Consider the following 17,916-nt stretch of genomic DNA (forward strand, 5'->3'; position numbering starts at 1 on the left):
TTATTAACTATTTCCTACGTTAACCTTAAACTATCTTAAAACTAACCTTAAACTATTTTATTCTAATTCGCTTATTATATAGACTTAATACAGACCTAGATGGCACCTCGTGATTATTTCGTCGCTGGTCGTCAGATACAGAATTTAACGGTGTCCTGCTGCGATTGGCAGTGTTAGTGATATATCCGTGTAACTCTCGCGCTCACAGTTCCCTCTAAAATGGATCACGCTGTATTCCGCCTCGTTGCAGTTTTACGCGACACGCTTGCGTGAAAAGGCATGCTTGCTAACGTTCTGAACAAAGGAGGGTCTCGAAGGGAAATTGAATCAATTATTTTTTAACTGTCCAAGAGCCAAACGCAACTAGCCTGTACTTTTTAACGCGGCTGCCGTACGTTTGTCTATGTGTTAATGTCGGAAGCACGTTCAAAGATTAGACGAAATCATGTTACGCATTTGAAGTAACGACGGTGGTACGACTAACGTGCGATAAAAGGAGTTATCACTGCTGTGTAGTTTTACAGTACGTGTAAAATGAAAAAACGATTAGTATATATCGGACGGTGTTAGCGGAAAAGGATTGGTTGACATTTGAAATTTTTTATCATGTAATGCCACCACCTGATCGTATATATATGTATATATATAACCGGTACGATTTGTTGGAATTTTTCAAGGCTTACAAAACTCGAAACATTATGTCTATCTGGCCGTGTAAATCCAATAAATGGATTTAGGAATATAATAAGTGAGAGAATATATATATATCCGAACTGTGAGCTCGAACAAATCTTATCATTGTAGTGATTTTAAAACCAAGATGAAAATATCGCAATAATTGCTAATTAAACGAAACAATCAAGAGACCAACAATACAGTCAGATCCATCATGAATACCGTGACCATATTTGCTTTAATGCTTCTTGTAATATTGAACATAGAACACGGACTACTGATATCACAACATCCAAAGTTGTTAGTGATATCGTACGATGCGTTCAGGTATTGTGTACTACCCTATTGCCATTTTATTCCGTCTCAGGATACTAGGTATTAGAGTACTATGTACTTTTTATTTTTTTCACTTAATGTATGCTTTCTAGATATGATTACTTCAATAGAAACTTGACACCATTTATGAATAAGTTAAAACATGAAAGCACACATGCAGATTATATGATGAACATTTTTGTTACAAAAACATTTCCCAATCATCATACGATGGCCACAGGATTGTATGCGGAAACACACGGAGTTGTGGATAATGAATATTACGATCCTGTTTCTGGAAATACAACCAAATATTCATATAATTTGTATCATTACGATAATAAAATTCTTCCCATTTGGGTATGTAAAAAACATGCTGCATAACTACTTAATTTACATGGATATTAATTTGTTGCGTAATTATTTTGTTGTATAACAGACCGCCAATGAAAAAGGTGGTGCTCAAAGACGAAGTGGCACAATGATGTGGCCTGGCGGCATTTATGAATATCAAGGAGTCAGCCCCACATTTACACAGGTTATTACTTTATAATGGTGGATTTAAATGATTAAAAAAGATAATGAAAATAATAAATTTTCTATTTCATTAGAATTTCAATGAAAGTATACCCTGGGAAGAAAGAATAGATACTCTGATATCATGGTTCGTTCATCCTACGCATCCAATCAATTTTGGAATACTGTATATTGAAGAACCAGATTACCATGGCCATGTCATTGGAATAAATGGACCTGAATTTGATAATATTCTTAGGAAATTGGACAATATAACTAGATACCTTCACAATAAAATAGAGTACCATGGTCTACATGATCTTAACGTTGTTCATTTAAGTGACCATGGAATGGCAACTGTCAAATTGGACAGAATAATAGATTTAACAAAGTATATTAATAGTTCTGATTACAAATTTGTTGGTACTTCACCAGGACTACACATTTTTCCTAATTTTGGTATGTTGCCTTGCATTATATGGAACAATTAAGGTGATTTAAATTACCGATGTGGTGAAGTAAAGTAGGGAAATGATTTTCTCAGGTAAGGAAGAAACAATTTACCAAGCATTAAAACAAGCAGCACTAAAAACGAATACATTCAGAGTTTACAAAAGGGAGGAAATTCCAAAGAAGTATCATTACGGAAATAATACACGCGTTGGCCCAATTTTTGTTATTGCTGAAGTTGGATATGCATTTCAAAATCTCTTAGACAATATTGAGTTTTATAAGAAGAAATTTAACATCACAGGTAACATACATGTATGAGATGTGACAAAGCGAGTGGAATAACGATCACTTTACTTAGTTATGCCACCCGTCCTGTCTTACCTCGATACATAAACGCTAATATGATACATCAAATTTTATGAAACATTTATTTTCAGTGAACAGTGATTCAGAATTTGGTCTTCACGGCTATGACAATGAAGCAATAGAAATGCATCCGTTCTTTTTTGCAAAAGGGCCTGCCTTTATACCTGAATGTAAATTAGAACCATTCAACAATCTAGATTTATTCCCACTATTTTGTAAAATACTCGATCTAGAATGTCCGAGAGGGAATGGTACTTTATTGCACGTATTTAAGTGCCTTAGGAAGCAACAGCATGATTTCACCATAATCGCGTATCGAATGATATGTAAGTAAAAGTTTATACAATATGTTAAATCACAGCCGTTATTTAATTTGTACTATTATCTCAGTTGTAGCTACTACCATATCTATGACAATGGTTGGAATTATAGGAGCAATAGTAATGTTCTATATGAGAAAGCAACGATTAGGTGCAAAAAATTACAGGTAAATAGAAATATATGTTGAGTTACTTTTGGTTTGGTGAAAAAATTAATAATCTGTAATTGGTTTACGAATATTAATTGTAGAAAATAGTGGTCCTCTAAATAATGCTTCTAATTTTCAAGTTTGACGAAAATTGAAGTTTGAAAACCGTTCTAATAATATAATATTGATATTTTGATTTTTCAGGAGATATTATCCAGTGGGTGGATAATATGTAATAAATACCAAGCAATATATATATATATATATATATGAAACATATAAATTTTCATATTGCGTGTAGATAACGAAATGAATTTAAAAAAAAAGTGATGGAATAATAGTAATAAGAAATAGCATCGTATTGCAGCAAGAATAAATAAATACAGCTAATTTCGTTTTTTATAAATAAAGTTCTATCTTTACAATCTTTTCGAAGTGTAGCGTATATTGTAACAGAACTTTAGTAATTTTAAACAATTAAAGATACAATATAGCAATTATAGAATTAATTATAGTTATATTATAAATATTTTTGAATGTACGCAAGAGCGTGCGTAGTTTCAGGTTAAGAACTTTTATTAGAAGATTGTTAAATATAATTTAGTGAGAAAACATTTAATGTGACAATTAGTTATTAAATCCCAATAAGATAAATTCTTTAACAAGGAATGAAAAATAAATTTCTCATTTATATGTTTACAAAGAAGTCTGTCGTGAAAAGGAGCTGCTTCCTAATACTTATCTTCCTTCTAACAATAATGTTAAAAATAACCAGGTTCGACTTTTTGTTTTTAGAAGAATACTGGAAGATTTGGAAGCACAGTACCACGTGGACGAAAATCACGAAATTGAAAATGCTACTTGCAAGTAAATTTCCAAAGATCTGTTCTCAAATTTCCGCTCTTTATTTCACGTTTCTACAATCAAACAAAAATGATTATCTTCTCTTTCTGTAAGACAACATAACATTTTGAATCGCAAATCAGCGGGTGATGTTAATGATCTATTTCTCTTTTCAGATTAAACAATTTTCCAGATTTATTCGTTATTTCAGACCACGCGAAGAATAAACATTCATATGCGTATAAAGGAAATGTTAAAAATAGGAAAAATTTGTTTCATTATAGGTGACATATACTTCATTGCACGGTTGAATGACCATTCGAACCACATATAAATGAGAAAACGCTTCTGTGATAAAAAGAAACAAGAATTGATAGCCTCAAATAACTCACTAAATAATGTATATATACAAACTCGTGAACAATCATCGTCAGTTCGTATTCTAGGTATATAGATTTTTATTAGTTCCCATAAAGTATCTGCTCTACGAACTTTTTATTCTTTTAAACGATATGCGATGTTTATAACAATATGTATGTACACATACGCGTATACCACACGTACAATGAAGAAGCCAGCGAATTGTCATCATTGATATTCTAATTGCTTTTCTTCACTTGTACCTATCGCGATGGCGCAAGTGAAACTCGACAGATGTTATGTACGAATATTTAAATGCAATTTTAATAGATGCACAGTATTATCTAGCCCAACATTAGAACATAATTCAGCTTCGACGCCATCACGTGAATATTTTGTGAAATTCTATTAACAGGTCAAATGTACTTATAATACTTATGCACCAATTGTACGACTCGTATGTAAATAAATCAATTGTAAATAAATATTATGAACGCAAAACGTGCAAATCTACAAGTGTATAATAGATAAAGCAAGCGACATGACGTCGCTTCTAAAAGTGGTCCTGTAGGCCTCACGCATTTGATTGTTAATAAACAAGTCAGGTATAACAAAGTTTGTACCCAATGGTCATCGCCATCTCGACTGACTCACACCAATGACTAACAAAGATATTATCATTGATACACACTCTATTGACAAGATATTACATAAAAGTAATTACTCCTTTCTACCTCATTGAGTACACTGTAATTAACTCTTGAAAGGTTCTATGAAGTATAAGAAAAGTTATAGTTCGAATATTGCTTTTGCCATACTTGAAATGCGATTAGTTCTAAATTAAAAACTGCCTGTCATTTCGGAATACCAAAAGGGTAATAACATTAAAAGACTCCGTAATATTTGATTATTATCGTCAGCGTAGTATTTTCATAACAAACATTAGCGTTTATCTAATCATATAATGATTCAAGTTTCTAATCGGAAATGAGGTCAAACGCATGCTGCATTTTTCCCATCGCCTCGTTATGGATGTCACGAAAATGATTGCTTCTACTAAATCGGTAATAAATTATCACCAACGACTGGACTTGCAGGGACAAATGACACAAGTCATAATAGTCGGTAGCAAGTAATGCATCATTATTAAAGAATAGTGAGAAAAACTACTACGTACATGTAACGTAAACCAGATATAATCTCAAGTTACAATGTGTAGAAACGTTGAATCACAAACAATTTTTTATCTATTATCGACGCTGATTTTAGTATGCCAGCAATCACATGTAATTGAGCAATGAAGTTCATGGAATTTCAACGAATAGAACGGAATTACTGTTACATTTCACGGCAATTCAGATAATGAACAGGAAGCAACTAATAGCCTGTCCCGGTGCGCGCGAATATTACTATGGAAATATCAAATTGTCCTGGAAATACCAAAAAACAAGTTGGGCTATACCCAGATTGCGTAGCATACGTGAAGTTTACTTTTACGATCTCAATGCCACAGACACCTGACTAGAACGCGTTCTAGGTTGCAGGCATTGAAATCTCCGCTCGTTCTCTACGTTTTATAACAACTCCGTCAAACATGCATAAATATTAATTTTGGATATTATACACTTTTTTAATAAAAACATCCGAATGAATGTAAATGTGGGCATATTTTAAGATATTAAATTAATAATTCCAATCTGATGAATTTAAATACTAGCTTCCATTATGATATCCTTGAAACACCAGCTAAAACTTGATTACACACGACCTTGGGATGTGATGATATTGGTAATTTCAACGATATTTCTCATTGAAATCGATTATTCCCCTATTTACTGGAAACATTCGACGGGAATCGTTTCGCGCGAAACGAGTGATCTACTTTGCATACACATATGACGATTATACGTATGATGTTTTGACAATTAACACGCTAGATTCATTCGATCTGGTAACAAAGAAATTCTTTGAACGTGTACGAAGGAAAACACGATGATCTGGTTTGCAGACAGGGAGAAGGGGGCCGCGAATAAAAATGATCGTCGAAGAAGGGGTAACGAAGTTTTAATTTCTTTCTGGGCAGAATACTTCCACTTTTGTATACTATTGATACACGATAATTATTGCGCGTGCGTCAAACATCGTACACGAAGACATAAAATCTCAAAAGTGAGCACCATAGATGCGTGCTTCTCAGTTTACCGCCGATCTTCCCGAGAAGAGGTTCGTGCGATTTGGTGCGGCACATTTGTTTTTATAGTTTCGGAATCTGTGATACTAACGAATTTTAACAATTACTACACGCATGCACTTGTTTAAAAGGATCAACTTTTATTGCACGAAAGCATTTTTCTAAATGATATTCATCTGTTGTGCGCTTCGTTTTTAAGTGTTTCGTTTGGCTCCATTTTTGATTCTACTAAAGATAGTGTTTGACGTATAATTACCTGGTGTAATCGTATATCTTTTTGAGGTAACAACAATTTCTCTTTATTTCAGTACAGTGACGAGACTGAAAATGCTGTTTGTATGTTTGGTGTTAATTGGCCTGCTACATCCGCTGATACAAGTCGCATCTGCTCAAGGTTTGTCTTCTAATTTCGACGTGTTACAGTTCAACTCACCGTAAAGTAAATTATCTATTTCAACGTTGAAATTCGATTTTACCGCATCCCTTTCTTTCTCGCCCTTTTGTTGAAGCGTGTATAACTTAATAGCATAAATCTGAAAAATCTGAAAATTGGTATTCTACTTCTTTGATCTGTGAACATGATATAAAAAAGCAATTTGTGCGATCATGCTTGGACTGGTTGGGGAAATCCTGAGTAACTGGTCATCTCTTGCTTAAAAAATTGACCAGTCGATGACGCGAGTCTGCTCCGACCAAGGACTGAACCTTCGATTTATAAGAAAGGGAATCTGAGCAGTAACGGAGATCGAGCGGAGTTGAGGTCAACGTTATCACGTTATTTCATTGAACTCTTAGTCCCAGTTAACTCTATGAATGAAAGAGAAAGCAAATCACGAATAGAGTGCACCAACGAAAGATAAAATAGACGATGATGAAACGATTAAGAGAGAGATAGTGTGAATTAATATTATAGAACGATTTTTAGCTGCGGAATAGCTAAGAATTTAATTGAAATGTACATGTAAATTTCATCGATCATAAACACACCCTCGAAACGATTATAAAACGATCTGTGAAATAATCTTTTCCCTTTGCGTTGTACACTTCACATTTTTATGCAAATGAGGCAAATGTTTAAAAATAAATGATGAAGTATCGTTAGATGGTAGTTTACATTTCGTAAGAAATAACAAGTATTTGAACAATTTTTCCCAGCAGAATCCATACCTATGGTCGTAATTATCTTGAAGTCGTAAGATTCCAAGATATCAATTTAACCGTGTATGCTGGGAATCTCTGTAAATTCATACAAATGTACTTGTCAATACATTCATTTCGTGCGCGTAATTGCTATCCACGATGTTGTTGATTAATGCACGAAATATTGCCACTTCCAGAAGCCGCATTGATATGCATTGCACCTCGAATGCTAATACCATTTTCAAGAATCAACAATTTAACATGTACTTTGTGCGAGAAATTACGTAATAGAAATACAAAAGACATGTACGCGTCCTTCGTCATATTGTCTAGGAAATAAATTGGTGCTAAGGATAAATATTCACAATCTGCAATTCACTGTTACGTCTATGATTAAACATAAACAGTTATTCATACTTACGAAACTTCCTTCTTTCTTTAAAAAAAGAAGAACGGCTAAAAAATCATTCGCGCTAATTCTTGAAACTTGCTGGTCTCGTGCTTCAACTCGAACAGAACAAAATTGTTAATCGAAAACTTTATACATCATATACAGGACAGTGCATCACGCCGGAACAAGAACCAGGCGAATGCATTAACATAAAGCAATGTCAACCACTTTTGGCGATACTGCAGAGAGAAGGTTTTGCAGCCGCCGCTTACCTCAGGCAATTCCTCTGCAGATACCAGAATCGCGAAGCAATAGTTTGCTGTCCACAAGAGCAGGGTCGAAATGATAATGATGACACGGAAGAGCCTACGTACGGACCTTTGGAACCACCAAAGTGTGGCTTTAACAACGTAACCCACACCAAAGTGGTCAATGGTGTACCAGCCGTACTTGGTACGTACTATTGGGTTTAATATACTTCATTATCCCTACTGATTGAGCGATTCGCGACAAAGATGATAACGATCCAGTCTTACTATTGTTACGTGAAGTATGTTTGCATTTTGATATCGATCGTATTTCAGGAGCATGGCCTTGGATCGCAGCATTAGGTTTTCGTAACGCTTTGAACCCTTCGAAACCAAAATGGCTGTGCGGTGCTTCCCTTATATCGTCAAGACACGTTTTGACCGCCGCGCATTGTGCGGTTCGTGACGATTTATACCTGGTTCGCATTGGAGACTTAAACCTGGCACGAGATGACGACGGAGCGCATCCTATCCAAACAGAAATTGAAAGTAAAATAATACATCCGGGTTACAGCAGCTCCGCGTTTGTAAATGATATCGCTATTATTAGATTGACGCAGGAAGTACCTTTCTCAGGTAAATTGTTTACGAGTTTCGAGTCCTTTAAAAATATTCTTCGCCATTTCTTTCTTCTACCAATGTTTAATTCATTTATTTTTCAGATCACGTGTATCCAATTTGTCTTCCCGCAGCTGACAATCTTCGGAATAAAAACTTCTACCGAGCTTTCCCTTTCGTTGCCGGTTGGGGAGCAATCGGATTCCGTGAGTACAACTATTTTCATTAGTAGATCAAATGTTTCTCATCCTTTTAATCTCCTCAATTTCTTTCCTTGATCTTTTTACACAGGTGAGGCTGCAAGCAGTGCATTGATGGAAGTACAATTGCCAGTGGTCAGCAACGATGTGTGTAAGGAAGCCTATAGTGAATTCGAAAAAGCAGTTATCGATTATCGCGTTTTATGCGCCGGATATGCTCGCGGAGGGAAGGATGCTTGCCAGGTAACCGAATTTAACGAATTATAAGTAGCAATGCTCGCAACCACTTTGTGTTGTGATCGTCAAACAAAATTTGTATGGTCGTTTTTAGGGTGACAGCGGAGGACCTCTGATGTTACCACAAAAAATACCGGATGGCAATGGCTATACCTATTACCAAATAGGAGTGGTATCCTATGGTCACGGATGCGCTAAAGCTGGATATCCTGGCATCTACACAAGAGTCACAGAGTTTCTCGATTTTATTACCGCAAATCTTAAATAAAGTGATTAATTGCGTCCCGCTTGCTCACATTTTCCATGCCCCACGTGGAAAAGTATTACCGCTTAGATAACAATCGGCTTTAATTTATACTATTTGTACATCACGAAATACAACTTCAAACCGCACGAACGACTGCAATTTTTATGCACTCTTCCGGAATTTATAGGAAAAAGGCAGACATTTTACGAGTTTTTTTAAAGCATTTCTTTTCGTTTGCTTTTAATGGCCACACGTTTAACTTTTATGGAGTCCCTTATACATTTTACCGTCAATGTATAGACGGTTATATATTCTGTGTAGCGCACACACGTTGGAAATAATCATGGTGGATGGATAAAGTAACAAATCTTTTTCGAAGTAAACACCGATATCGCTTACAATTGGCAAGTTCTTAGCATTCCTCTTTTTATCAAGCTGAGAAAGTCAGTATTTAAAATATAAACGTAATTCTCTACCTTTACTTCTACATTTCTTCGAATTCATCGCGGTCGTCTTTTATCCTCTGGCGAACAAGTAGATCCAAGATGTTGTTTACGCATCTAGTGCTAATTGGTCTGTCGTATCAATTGGTACAGATGGTCTCTACTCAAGGTTCGTACTACCACAGTCCCTTTTGTCTTCTCGTATGTAAATTTCGCATTTCATCACAATCTCGTTGCGTAACTGGATGAAAGCATGTCAAGAAATATCCAAGACGTCATTCATCATAAACACTACAAAAGCAATTAACTTTTTCATACATAAGGTATTATCTAACGATTTAAAAATGTCTAACAGATGAATTATGTACCACACCGAAGCGTGAAAAAGGGGTATGTGTTAGTTTCGAATTTTGTAATCCCCTAACCCAGATGCTAGCGGCGCAAGGTGCCGTAGCTAGCAATTATCTAAAAAATTCTACGTGTCGTTACGAAGGGCACGTACCGATCATTTGTTGTCCGCGAGCTAAAAAAATAACAGAAAATAAATATGGACCATTACGTCCACCACATTGTGGTCGCAGTAAGAACAATATTCACGATAAGATCGTTAATGGTGTACCATCTCGGCCTGGTAAGTGTATACTACTTACTACTGCAAAGGATAAGAACTATCAAACATGCAACGATGAATAGCGTTATATAGAAGTATGCTTCATTACCTGTTACGTTCCAGGTGCATGGCCATGGATGGCTGCATTAGGTTATCGTACTGAAAACAACCCCTCGATACCAACATTCAAATGCGGGGGTTCACTTATATCGATCAGGCACGTCCTGACCGCAGCACATTGCGCAGAGCGCGATGATTTATACATGGTCCGTCTTAGAGCTTTGACTCTGAGAAGTAAGAAGGACAAAGAATCTATTGATGTCAATATAGAAGAGAAATTTATAAATCCAGGATACAATTCCATATCTCACAGCGGCGATATCGCTGTTCTTAGGTTGGCAGAAGATATCACATTCACAGGTAAGTTCGAAACTTAAAAAGCATCTTGACCAAATGAAGAGATCATTTATCGTTCAGATTACATTCGACCCATATGTCTTCCCGTGGAGGATTCGCTTCGATACAGAGACTTCACCGGGACCTTACCCTTCGTTGCAGGCTGGGGAAGAATTTATCACCGTTAGTACAGAGATTTTCGTTATTCCCCGACAACACAAATTTATCACAGTAAGAGCACTGTGAGGCATATTTCAATAATTTTATTGTAATTTATTTTATATTTTCCGCTTTGGATCGCATATAATTATCGACAGCGAAGTGAACTACTCAAGAACTACTAGCGCCATCTCTGCGAAAAGTACTGAAACTAGTCGGACATTAGTTTCAGTACTTTCCGCAGAGATGGCGCTAGTAGTTCTTGAGTAGTTCACTTCGCTGTCGATAATTATGTGCGACCAGTTTGAGCACTTTGCACAGAGATGGCGCCAGGGGTTCTAAAGTAGAGTCGATACTATCTGTCTCACTTTTTCCTGTAGTTTTCATATATATCTTTCTCTCTCTTATCTCTAAAGCGGGAGATACACGAATTACAAAACCGTCAGATCTTAGCAGATGTTTTCTGACCTTCTCAAATTTGTTCCTCCTTTTCTACATTGTAGATGGACCATTGAGCGATGTGTTATTGGAAGTACAAGTACCAGTAATAACCAACACGCTTTGTAGAGAAAGATACTCGAGAATCAAACGTTTAGCCATCAATGGTGGTACTTTATGCGCTGGATACGAGGAGGGAAGAAAAGATGCTTGCCAGGTGATGAAATACATTTAAGAAACACAATACGGCGACGATCTTTTCACTTCCTACTCGACGTAAAATAATGATAATTATAGATCAGGTCAATATCACTGTAATTTGTGTTTTAGTATTTATGAATCTTTTCAGGGTGACAGCGGAGGCCCGCTAATGTTACCGATAAATATGACCTTCTATGAAATAGGAGTAACATCCACTGGTCGCGGTTGTGCCTGGCCTCAGAACCCTGGTATCTACGCCAGAGTTACAACATTCCTTGATTTCATTATGTCGTCGCTAAAATGAAGCAATCAACATGGTTCCACGAATACGCGACTTCTGTATTTTACCTGAAAAGAATAAAATTTACTACGATTTACAGGCTTCTAAGTTTTATGTAGAATATGATACACCTTTTCTGTCTCCACGATGTTTTCTCTTTCCTCACTTTTTAATGTTAAGATGTAAATTTCCATTTAAATAAGTATAGTATTTAAGCGGAAGATATCAAATAATAATAAACGCAAACTAACAAACTGTTGGACTTACGATCTTCAACGGTCAAATTGAATATAATTCCTAAATTCACCGCTTTAAATTATAGAGGACCTGGTAAAACCTCTTGTATTTCTGCGCAATCGGTATTTCAGTTTTTCTGGCATAAATCCCCGTAAAGTAATAATTCTACACTGTGTTTCGTTCATGCTAATAGAATTACGTTTATCGTACTGTTTTCTGACATTTTAATTTGGTTTCACACATTGGATTTGTAACTTTGACGTAACGAATGTGTATGTCCAAGTCAAAGAATATCAATGAAGACGGAATAATTAACAGAAATATTAACCTAAAGCCTGTTCGTTGTTTCTTATAAGCAGAAAAAGTGTTGGAAAGTGAGGTGAAGATATAAATATACTTCCCTATATACTTTGCTGTTAATTAGTATTACAATAATGAGTATTTCGAACACAAGACTTTAATTTTTCTTCTGATAGGGATCATAGTCTGACAATGGGTAATGCAGGGAGCAATCAACCGGTCGGACATCATCACAGTAGCAGTACAAGCAGGGAACATCGTCATACAAAGGAATACCATCCACCATCGCCAGGAAAAGAAGGCCAAGCTTTCGTTTTTGATAAAAAGCCAAGTCAAAAATTGGTCTTTCAATCATCTAATGAGGATGAGGAGTCTTATTTCGCTAAGGTACTTTTAATGCATCATCGCATTTGATAAATTATCAAATATATGTTATAGCTCTGCCTAAAAAGTTAAAACTTTACTCTTTAATAGAGTAATGCTCAACAAGATGGGGAAGACTTTGGTTCTCAGCGACCACGTTCAAATACAGTATCAGAGGGAACCAAAGTAACAGACAGCAAAGTACTACCAACAGTTTTTAAATGGGAGGGTGGCGGTAAACAAGTTTACATTAGCGGGACTTTTACTGGTTGGAAGACATTACCGATGGTTAAAAGTCATGGTGATTTTGTAACTATCATTGATTTGCCAGAGGGAGAACATCAGTATAAATTTTTTGTGGATGGTGAATGGAGGCATGATCCAGATATAGTAAGAAATCATTTTATCGATTCTGAAAGAAATCAAAACATTGATTAACTTTCATTAATTATCTTTTTTATAGAAAATTGTTGATAATGGTATGGGTTCCAAAAATAATCTAGTATCTGTAAGAAAATCTGATTTTGAGGTGTTCCAAGCTCTAGCAAAAGATAGCGAAGGTGTTACAAGTAGTGCTCAGACAGAGTATGGACAAGAAGTTCCTCCTAATAAGCCCTGGGAGAAAGTGGCTGGCCCACCGATATTGCCACCACATTTACTCCAAGTTATTCTCAATAAAGATACTCCTTTATCTGTAAGTATATAGAGTAAAAAGCGTAGATAAATATTTTTCTTATTAATGCTAATTTTAGTGTGAGCCAACACTTCTACCAGAACCTAATCACGTTATGTTAAATCATTTGTATGCCTTAAGTATCAAAGATAGCGTAATGGTTCTATCGGCAACGCATCGTTATCGCAAAAAATACGTAACAACTTTGTTGTACAAACCAATTTAAAGTTCTTGAGCCATTCCCTGATGTTATCGGCGATCATTAGTTATATTGGATCGAGACGTGTTTTATAGGTAAGGTAATATATTGACGTTTTAAATAAACATTTGATAACCGGACAACGCATGAATACTTTGTTGTATTTGAAATGTAAAATAATATATAAATATTTATTTATTAAGTGTGAGAAAAATATTTTACGTCAGATGTTCTCATGTAATGAAGTTATTTTTATTAAAACATATATTTTATTCTGTAATAAGATCTCGCTGTCCATCTTACAACATTAAAAATATGCTCTATTTAAATCGTATTATCGGTTATCTCTGTTTGATCTGCATAAGGCGGATCAGATTTTGTTCTCAGAAAATAAGTGCCAGTGGCTGCTTTATCAACGTGTTCTCCCATGAGCGTAACTTTGGAATGATTGCAATTGCCTTGTAAAAATTGATCCCATGTATCGCATTTGTTGGCCAGAAATCCGGTTTTAGAGCCAATGCTCTCGGTAAAATACACGTGTGCTCGGCCGTGACTACATGCCTCTATAAAATAAAATAAAAATATGTATGCATATGTATACATGTACATACGTGGATAGATTACATACGTAAATGACATCTATTACCTATTATTTCTGGTATACAACAACAACCAGGTTGAATAGCTGTTCCTGCATTCGGATAGAAATCCACGCTGCCCAAGGCCTGCAGAAAGCCTAAAACTCCTCCGCATGAATGGATAATATCGACAAACATTGCATCCGTTGGATCTAGTCGATTTTTGTCGGATGTGAGTAAATGAAATCCAGGCAAAGCAGGATCTAAACCGGTTATTCTTCCTAAACGACCGGAAGTTACCGAACTTCCGACGTTACCAGCTACATGCGCCCCAAGAGAATGTCCTTCGTAAAATAAGAATGAGAACGTAACAAATCCAACATAATTATGTATTGAATACATTATAATATGACGTACCAAGAAAATGAATATTTTCGGTTTCAATACCAGTTTCAGCTACTAAAAAGTCAATAAATTCAGCGGCTGTTCTTCCTACTCGTTCCGTATTACGCATTGGCCCAAGATAGAACGTACTCGCAGCCAAGGGTTGCCAATCGACCATAATAACATTATAGTCATTATGCTTCAAATATTCTGCACAATTTTTTAACAAGTATTTACAAAACATATCGGCATTTTGAAATTATGTTTTTAGATCTTTAGTTAATATTTCTTACCGTCTTTCATATTGACTAGGCCAGCACTCATTGCACTTGATTTCCATCCATGCGTTATGAATTTAGTTTGACTAGATGGATTAAAACTAGACTTGGAAAGTAATTTGGTATCATTCGTATATAATTGAATACCATTTTCCGGGCCGGATCTTGAAATGTAATCGTATTTTAAATGAATTACAAAAATATATTTTTTTAAATCTATATATATATGTATATAATTTATTAATTTTACCGCGTATAGAGAATGTAAGAAACTTGTGACTCGTCGAAGATGCCTCGCTCATCAGTTTCTGGCTGTTTTAATACCGCGACCTGCGGTTGATCGTTTCCATCGGGAATAAAAATCCAATCTTCTCCGTATCCATCATACCTTTGTCGCAGTCCACTATCCCATGCTTGGCAGATTTCAAAATTGAATGGAACAATGGATGCAACTACAATATATAATGACAAGTTCACTACAATCACTTTTCGCATTTTTAAAAAACACCACATCTAGCATTTAAGGTATTGGGAACAATATCAAAATAATTATGACGGACGTTACATCCGAATAAGGACTTTAACGCAAATGTCTATGGATTGTTTTGTTTGTACTAATTGTTTAGTGAAATTCTCATGTGCAGGGTAGAATCTTCTTATAAATGCTGGCACAAACCCTCGCGTGCCCCATTTTCCTTTGTTTTATCTGTATTCCGGTATCATATGCGCGGAAATACTGTCAAGTAGCTATTCGGCGGTTCCTTAAACATTGTAATTGTATTCACAGAGGTTCAGGTTTCTGCCCAATTAACTGTCGGATATGCTGGCTCTTTTCGTATCGCGTTAAAACCGTAACGCATACACGATATTAAACAGGGCTCTTATTTCCCGCCGTGATAATTACCTTCAAGTTGTTTCACTAATCTAGGAAGTCATCCATTTCTTTCAAACTAAGTGAAAAGCGGATGGAGTTCTTTGCAAATAAACGTTCTTTTAACAAGGAATTTAAATTAAAGTTAACAGAAAAGCTTATACGAACACAAAATATATTATGATACAATTTTATATAACATATTTCTTTTCACAATTAAGTCACAATTGTTGAATTTTTTATATTATAGTTAACGATCTAAGATATACAGCATATGTATAAATTCAGATCTGTGATTTCATTATTCTGTATTCAAGTCAATGTTATCAACCATATGTTACTATTAAAAAGACGGTCGATCTCTCTTTATAACAATGAGCATCTTTGACATTAGAAGTTTCTGAAACACATTGATAATAAAGTCGCGTTAGTTTTGTATGATATTAACATTTGTTAGATCGAATGAAGAATTAAAAAATATTTACTATTTGGCTCTGTAGTATGTCCAAACTCCCCGTCGCCGAAACAACCTACTAACGGTATGTTCGGAAAATATTTCTTGAATATCGAAGATTCCACATTGCATTCATCAAACATATTTTGTCCACGCTCGCAACATGCGAACATAAAACCCATGGAATGTTTTCTCAAAGAGATATGACTCTTAAATGCTTTCAATCTCATTTCGACTAGTTGCTTACTGCAGTATTTTTTATCAATAACCACAGACCAGGAATCAACTGATCCAGTTAAAATAACTGCAACGCTATATGCCAACTGAGGGCAATTTTCACTTTTAGAATTCTTTGAATTACATACATATAAGTCCTGCACTACTCCTCCCCATACAGAAGGTTTAACTGTCTGATCACTAAATGTTAAAACACGATTATATTATTTTAAGGAATCTGTGCTATTAAGTGCAATATAGATAAAAATTTTACCATCTTTCTAATAACATTTTTGTAATTGATTTTGCTGAGTCACGACCTTCTAGATTACAGAAAAACAAAAGGCATTTGGGTCTATCATTTTCACATTCCTCAAAAGCTGCAAATAATTGTGAATAATATTGTCCTGCAAAATTTTTTGTACAGCTGATAACTTCTATTGTTGTACCAGGTAGTTTAGGTAAAAATGCGCATACTATGTTGCCCGAAGCCTCTTCCATTTCTTCGTTGTTAAAAATTACACCATAAGTGCCCAATGTTACTACAGCACAGTCTTTTGGAAGCATTGTACAGTGGCAATCTTAGAAAAATTAAGGTACAATCATTAGAATCAAAGTGTCGTATACGCATTTTATCAATAATAAGAGGCACATATATCCTTGAAATAAAAAGTTAAAACGTAACCAACTAACAAATACCTTTCCTATACTCTGGATGACATGATTTAAAAAATAATCCTAATGCTGGTTTGCTCTGTAATTTTTGAGTAATTTGAGCTTTATAATGTGCTCTAATTGAAGCAATATCATAATCTATTAAAAAGGTATCACCTCCCCTAGTTCGTTTTTCATCATTCGCCACTTCCAACCAAGATCTGGAACATAAGGCACTATGTACTAGATAATTTAATAAAACTTCTATGAAAACAAGAAACGTGTCGGTGTTTACACATAAGAAAGTAAATGAAAGATTACAGGAAGATTTGCCTTTCTTAAAACATACTCTTTTCAGGCCATTATGAAGGAAATGTTTTATTTCTCACGTAGAATACAAAAGTTCAATGAAAAGCACCTGCAAACCATCGAAACGTTCGATAGCTCCATTCCATTCAAATATTTAAATACAATGCTCAAAACATCATAGGTTAAATATTTATTAACGTTAACTCTTTTTTCTTTGTTGGCGGTTGATGTAACCTTAGCATTTTTGTAACTCCTTTTCGTTGGTAAATCCCCCATTTAGCTAACCGTATAATTTAATAGAACCGTTCTTTTCTTTTTTTTTTTTATATAGGATGTACTCTCCTTTCGATAAAGCGCATCAAACGCATAGGTGAACTTAAATCGTTGTCTCTGTTTTTACCGTCGCATTGTGTCTGCTTATGTCACGAACAAGTGGGAATAAACAGATCACCGCTAATGTTCATCCCTTTTATTCATATTTTGACTTAACTTTTTACGGATCAACTTATACGTTCTGCATATTGAAGTAAACGATAGTAAAGGATCATTGTTCTGGAATGATCAGTCCGATTTAGGGAATCAGAGTTTTTGCAAACTGTCATAG

General features: G+C 35.3%; 6 protein-coding genes across 8 annotated transcripts; 4 read left to right on the forward strand and 2 right to left on the reverse strand.

Moving 5' to 3' along the window:
* The first annotated feature begins 178 nt into the window (after window positions 1-178).
* Window positions 179-4,476, forward strand: LOC143433024 (ectonucleotide pyrophosphatase/phosphodiesterase family member 5). 2 transcript variants are annotated; one of them, XM_076910126.1, is made up of 9 exons: window positions 179-1,002; window positions 1,104-1,350; window positions 1,430-1,528; window positions 1,602-1,965; window positions 2,051-2,260; window positions 2,397-2,651; window positions 2,716-2,812; window positions 3,590-3,661; window positions 3,814-4,476. In XM_076910126.1, exons 1-9 carry the CDS (start codon window positions 890-892, stop codon window positions 3,923-3,925), a joined length of 1,569 nt encoding a protein of 522 aa, XP_076766241.1. In that variant the 5' UTR covers window positions 179-889; the 3' UTR covers window positions 3,926-4,476. The 2 variants fall into 2 exon arrangements, with proteins under 2 accessions (XP_076766241.1, XP_076766242.1); XM_076910127.1 differs by lacking the exons at window positions 3,590-3,661; window positions 3,814-4,476 and adding an exon at window positions 2,999-3,500 and having other exon boundaries at window positions 180-1,002.
* A 1,629-nt stretch (window positions 4,477-6,105) lies between these two features.
* On the forward strand, window positions 6,106-9,415 carry LOC143433044 (venom serine protease Bi-VSP). Its single transcript, XM_076910152.1, has 7 exons — window positions 6,106-6,220; window positions 6,497-6,582; window positions 7,885-8,172; window positions 8,304-8,603; window positions 8,690-8,791; window positions 8,877-9,028; window positions 9,117-9,415. The coding sequence occupies exons 1-7, from the start codon at window positions 6,180-6,182 to the stop codon at window positions 9,288-9,290; spliced, it is 1,143 nt and encodes a 380-aa protein (XP_076766267.1). The 5' UTR covers window positions 6,106-6,179; the 3' UTR covers window positions 9,291-9,415.
* Window positions 9,416-9,741: 326 nt separating this feature from the next.
* LOC143433031 (venom protease-like) lies at window positions 9,742-11,893 on the forward strand. Its single transcript, XM_076910134.1, has 6 exons — window positions 9,742-9,881; window positions 10,068-10,343; window positions 10,446-10,742; window positions 10,800-10,901; window positions 11,381-11,532; window positions 11,665-11,893. The coding sequence occupies exons 1-6, from the start codon at window positions 9,815-9,817 to the stop codon at window positions 11,818-11,820; spliced, it is 1,050 nt and encodes a 349-aa protein (XP_076766249.1). The 5' UTR covers window positions 9,742-9,814; the 3' UTR covers window positions 11,821-11,893.
* Window positions 11,894-12,191: 298 nt separating this feature from the next.
* Window positions 12,192-14,121, forward strand: Alc (5'-AMP-activated protein kinase subunit beta-1). 2 transcript variants are annotated; one of them, XR_013103102.1, is made up of 6 exons: window positions 12,192-12,412; window positions 12,510-12,720; window positions 12,808-13,086; window positions 13,160-13,390; window positions 13,449-13,663; window positions 13,934-14,121. XR_013103102.1 is itself a non-coding variant. In XM_076910448.1 (5 exons), exons 2-5 carry the CDS (start codon window positions 12,526-12,528, stop codon window positions 13,593-13,595), a joined length of 852 nt encoding a protein of 283 aa, XP_076766563.1. In that variant the 5' UTR covers window positions 12,192-12,412; window positions 12,510-12,525; the 3' UTR covers window positions 13,596-13,851. The 2 variants fall into 2 exon arrangements, 1 of the variants encoding a protein (XP_076766563.1); XM_076910448.1 differs by lacking the exon at window positions 13,934-14,121 and having other exon boundaries at window positions 13,449-13,851.
* LOC143433218 (pancreatic triacylglycerol lipase) lies at window positions 13,768-15,413 on the reverse strand. Its single transcript, XM_076910449.1, has 5 exons — window positions 15,059-15,413; window positions 14,824-14,972; window positions 14,564-14,740; window positions 14,215-14,490; window positions 13,768-14,131 (listed from the first exon to the last, which is right to left on the reverse strand). Exons 1-5 carry the CDS (start codon window positions 15,319-15,321, stop codon window positions 13,893-13,895), a joined length of 1,104 nt encoding a protein of 367 aa, XP_076766564.1. The 5' UTR covers window positions 15,322-15,413; the 3' UTR covers window positions 13,768-13,892.
* A 424-nt stretch (window positions 15,414-15,837) lies between these two features.
* LOC143433216 (F-box only protein 22-like) lies at window positions 15,838-17,775 on the reverse strand. Its single transcript, XM_076910447.1, has 5 exons — window positions 17,422-17,775; window positions 17,049-17,224; window positions 16,624-16,930; window positions 16,165-16,550; window positions 15,838-16,079 (listed from the first exon to the last, which is right to left on the reverse strand). Exons 1-5 carry the CDS (start codon window positions 17,586-17,588, stop codon window positions 16,006-16,008), a joined length of 1,110 nt encoding a protein of 369 aa, XP_076766562.1. The 5' UTR covers window positions 17,589-17,775; the 3' UTR covers window positions 15,838-16,005.
* Window positions 17,776-17,916: the final 141 nt, after the last annotated feature.

The sequence above is a fragment of the Xylocopa sonorina genome, chromosome 2 (assembly GCF_050948175.1).
Source record: "Xylocopa sonorina isolate GNS202 chromosome 2, iyXylSono1_principal, whole genome shotgun sequence".
In the NCBI taxonomy this organism is placed as follows: Eukaryota; Metazoa; Arthropoda; class Insecta; order Hymenoptera; family Apidae; genus Xylocopa; species Xylocopa sonorina.

Coding starts and splice junctions, on each gene's coding strand:
- LOC143433024 (XM_076910126.1), top strand. CDS start 890: ATGAATACCGTGACCATATTTGCTTTAATGCTTCTTGTAATATTGAAC. Junction 1,003..1,103: donor ATATCGTACGATGCGTTCAG/GTATTGTGTACT, acceptor TATGCTTTCTAG/ATATGATTACTTCAATAGAA. Junction 1,966..2,050: donor ACACATTTTTCCTAATTTTG/GTATGTTGCCTT, acceptor TGATTTTCTCAG/GTAAGGAAGAAACAATTTAC.
- LOC143433044 (XM_076910152.1), top strand. CDS start 6,180: ATGCGTGCTTCTCAGTTTACCGCCGATCTTCCCGAGAAGAG. Junction 6,583..7,884: donor ACAAGTCGCATCTGCTCAAG/GTTTGTCTTCTA, acceptor CATCATATACAG/GACAGTGCATCACGCCGGAA. Junction 8,173..8,303: donor TGGTGTACCAGCCGTACTTG/GTACGTACTATT, acceptor ATCGTATTTCAG/GAGCATGGCCTTGGATCGCA.
- LOC143433031 (XM_076910134.1), top strand. CDS start 9,815: ATGTTGTTTACGCATCTAGTGCTAATTGGTCTGTCGTATCAATTGGTA. Junction 10,344..10,445: donor TGGTGTACCATCTCGGCCTG/GTAAGTGTATAC, acceptor GTTACGTTCCAG/GTGCATGGCCATGGATGGCT. Junction 11,533..11,664: donor GAAGAAAAGATGCTTGCCAG/GTGATGAAATAC, acceptor GAATCTTTTCAG/GGTGACAGCGGAGGCCCGCT.
- Alc (XM_076910448.1), top strand. CDS start 12,526: ATGGGTAATGCAGGGAGCAATCAACCGGTCGGACATCATCACAGTAGC. Junction 13,087..13,159: donor GGAGGCATGATCCAGATATA/GTAAGAAATCAT, acceptor TCTTTTTTATAG/AAAATTGTTGATAATGGTAT. Junction 13,391..13,448: donor ATAAAGATACTCCTTTATCT/GTAAGTATATAG, acceptor TGCTAATTTTAG/TGTGAGCCAACACTTCTACC.
- LOC143433218 (XM_076910449.1), bottom strand. CDS start 15,321: ATGTGGTGTTTTTTAAAAATGCGAAAAGTGATTGTAGTGAACTTGTCA. Junction 14,491..14,563: donor CGAAAATATTCATTTTCTTG/GTACGTCATATT, acceptor TATTTTACGAAG/GACATTCTCTTGGGGCGCAT. Junction 14,132..14,214: donor TTGTATACCAGAAATAATAG/GTAATAGATGTC, acceptor TTTATTTTATAG/AGGCATGTAGTCACGGCCGA.
- LOC143433216 (XM_076910447.1), bottom strand. CDS start 17,588: ATGGGGGATTTACCAACGAAAAGGAGTTACAAAAATGCTAAGGTTACA. Junction 17,225..17,421: donor AACGTTTCGATGGTTTGCAG/GTGCTTTTCATT, acceptor CTTATGTTCCAG/ATCTTGGTTGGAAGTGGCGA. Junction 16,080..16,164: donor ACATACTACAGAGCCAAATA/GTAAATATTTTT, acceptor AATGTGTTTCAG/AAACTTCTAATGTCAAAGAT.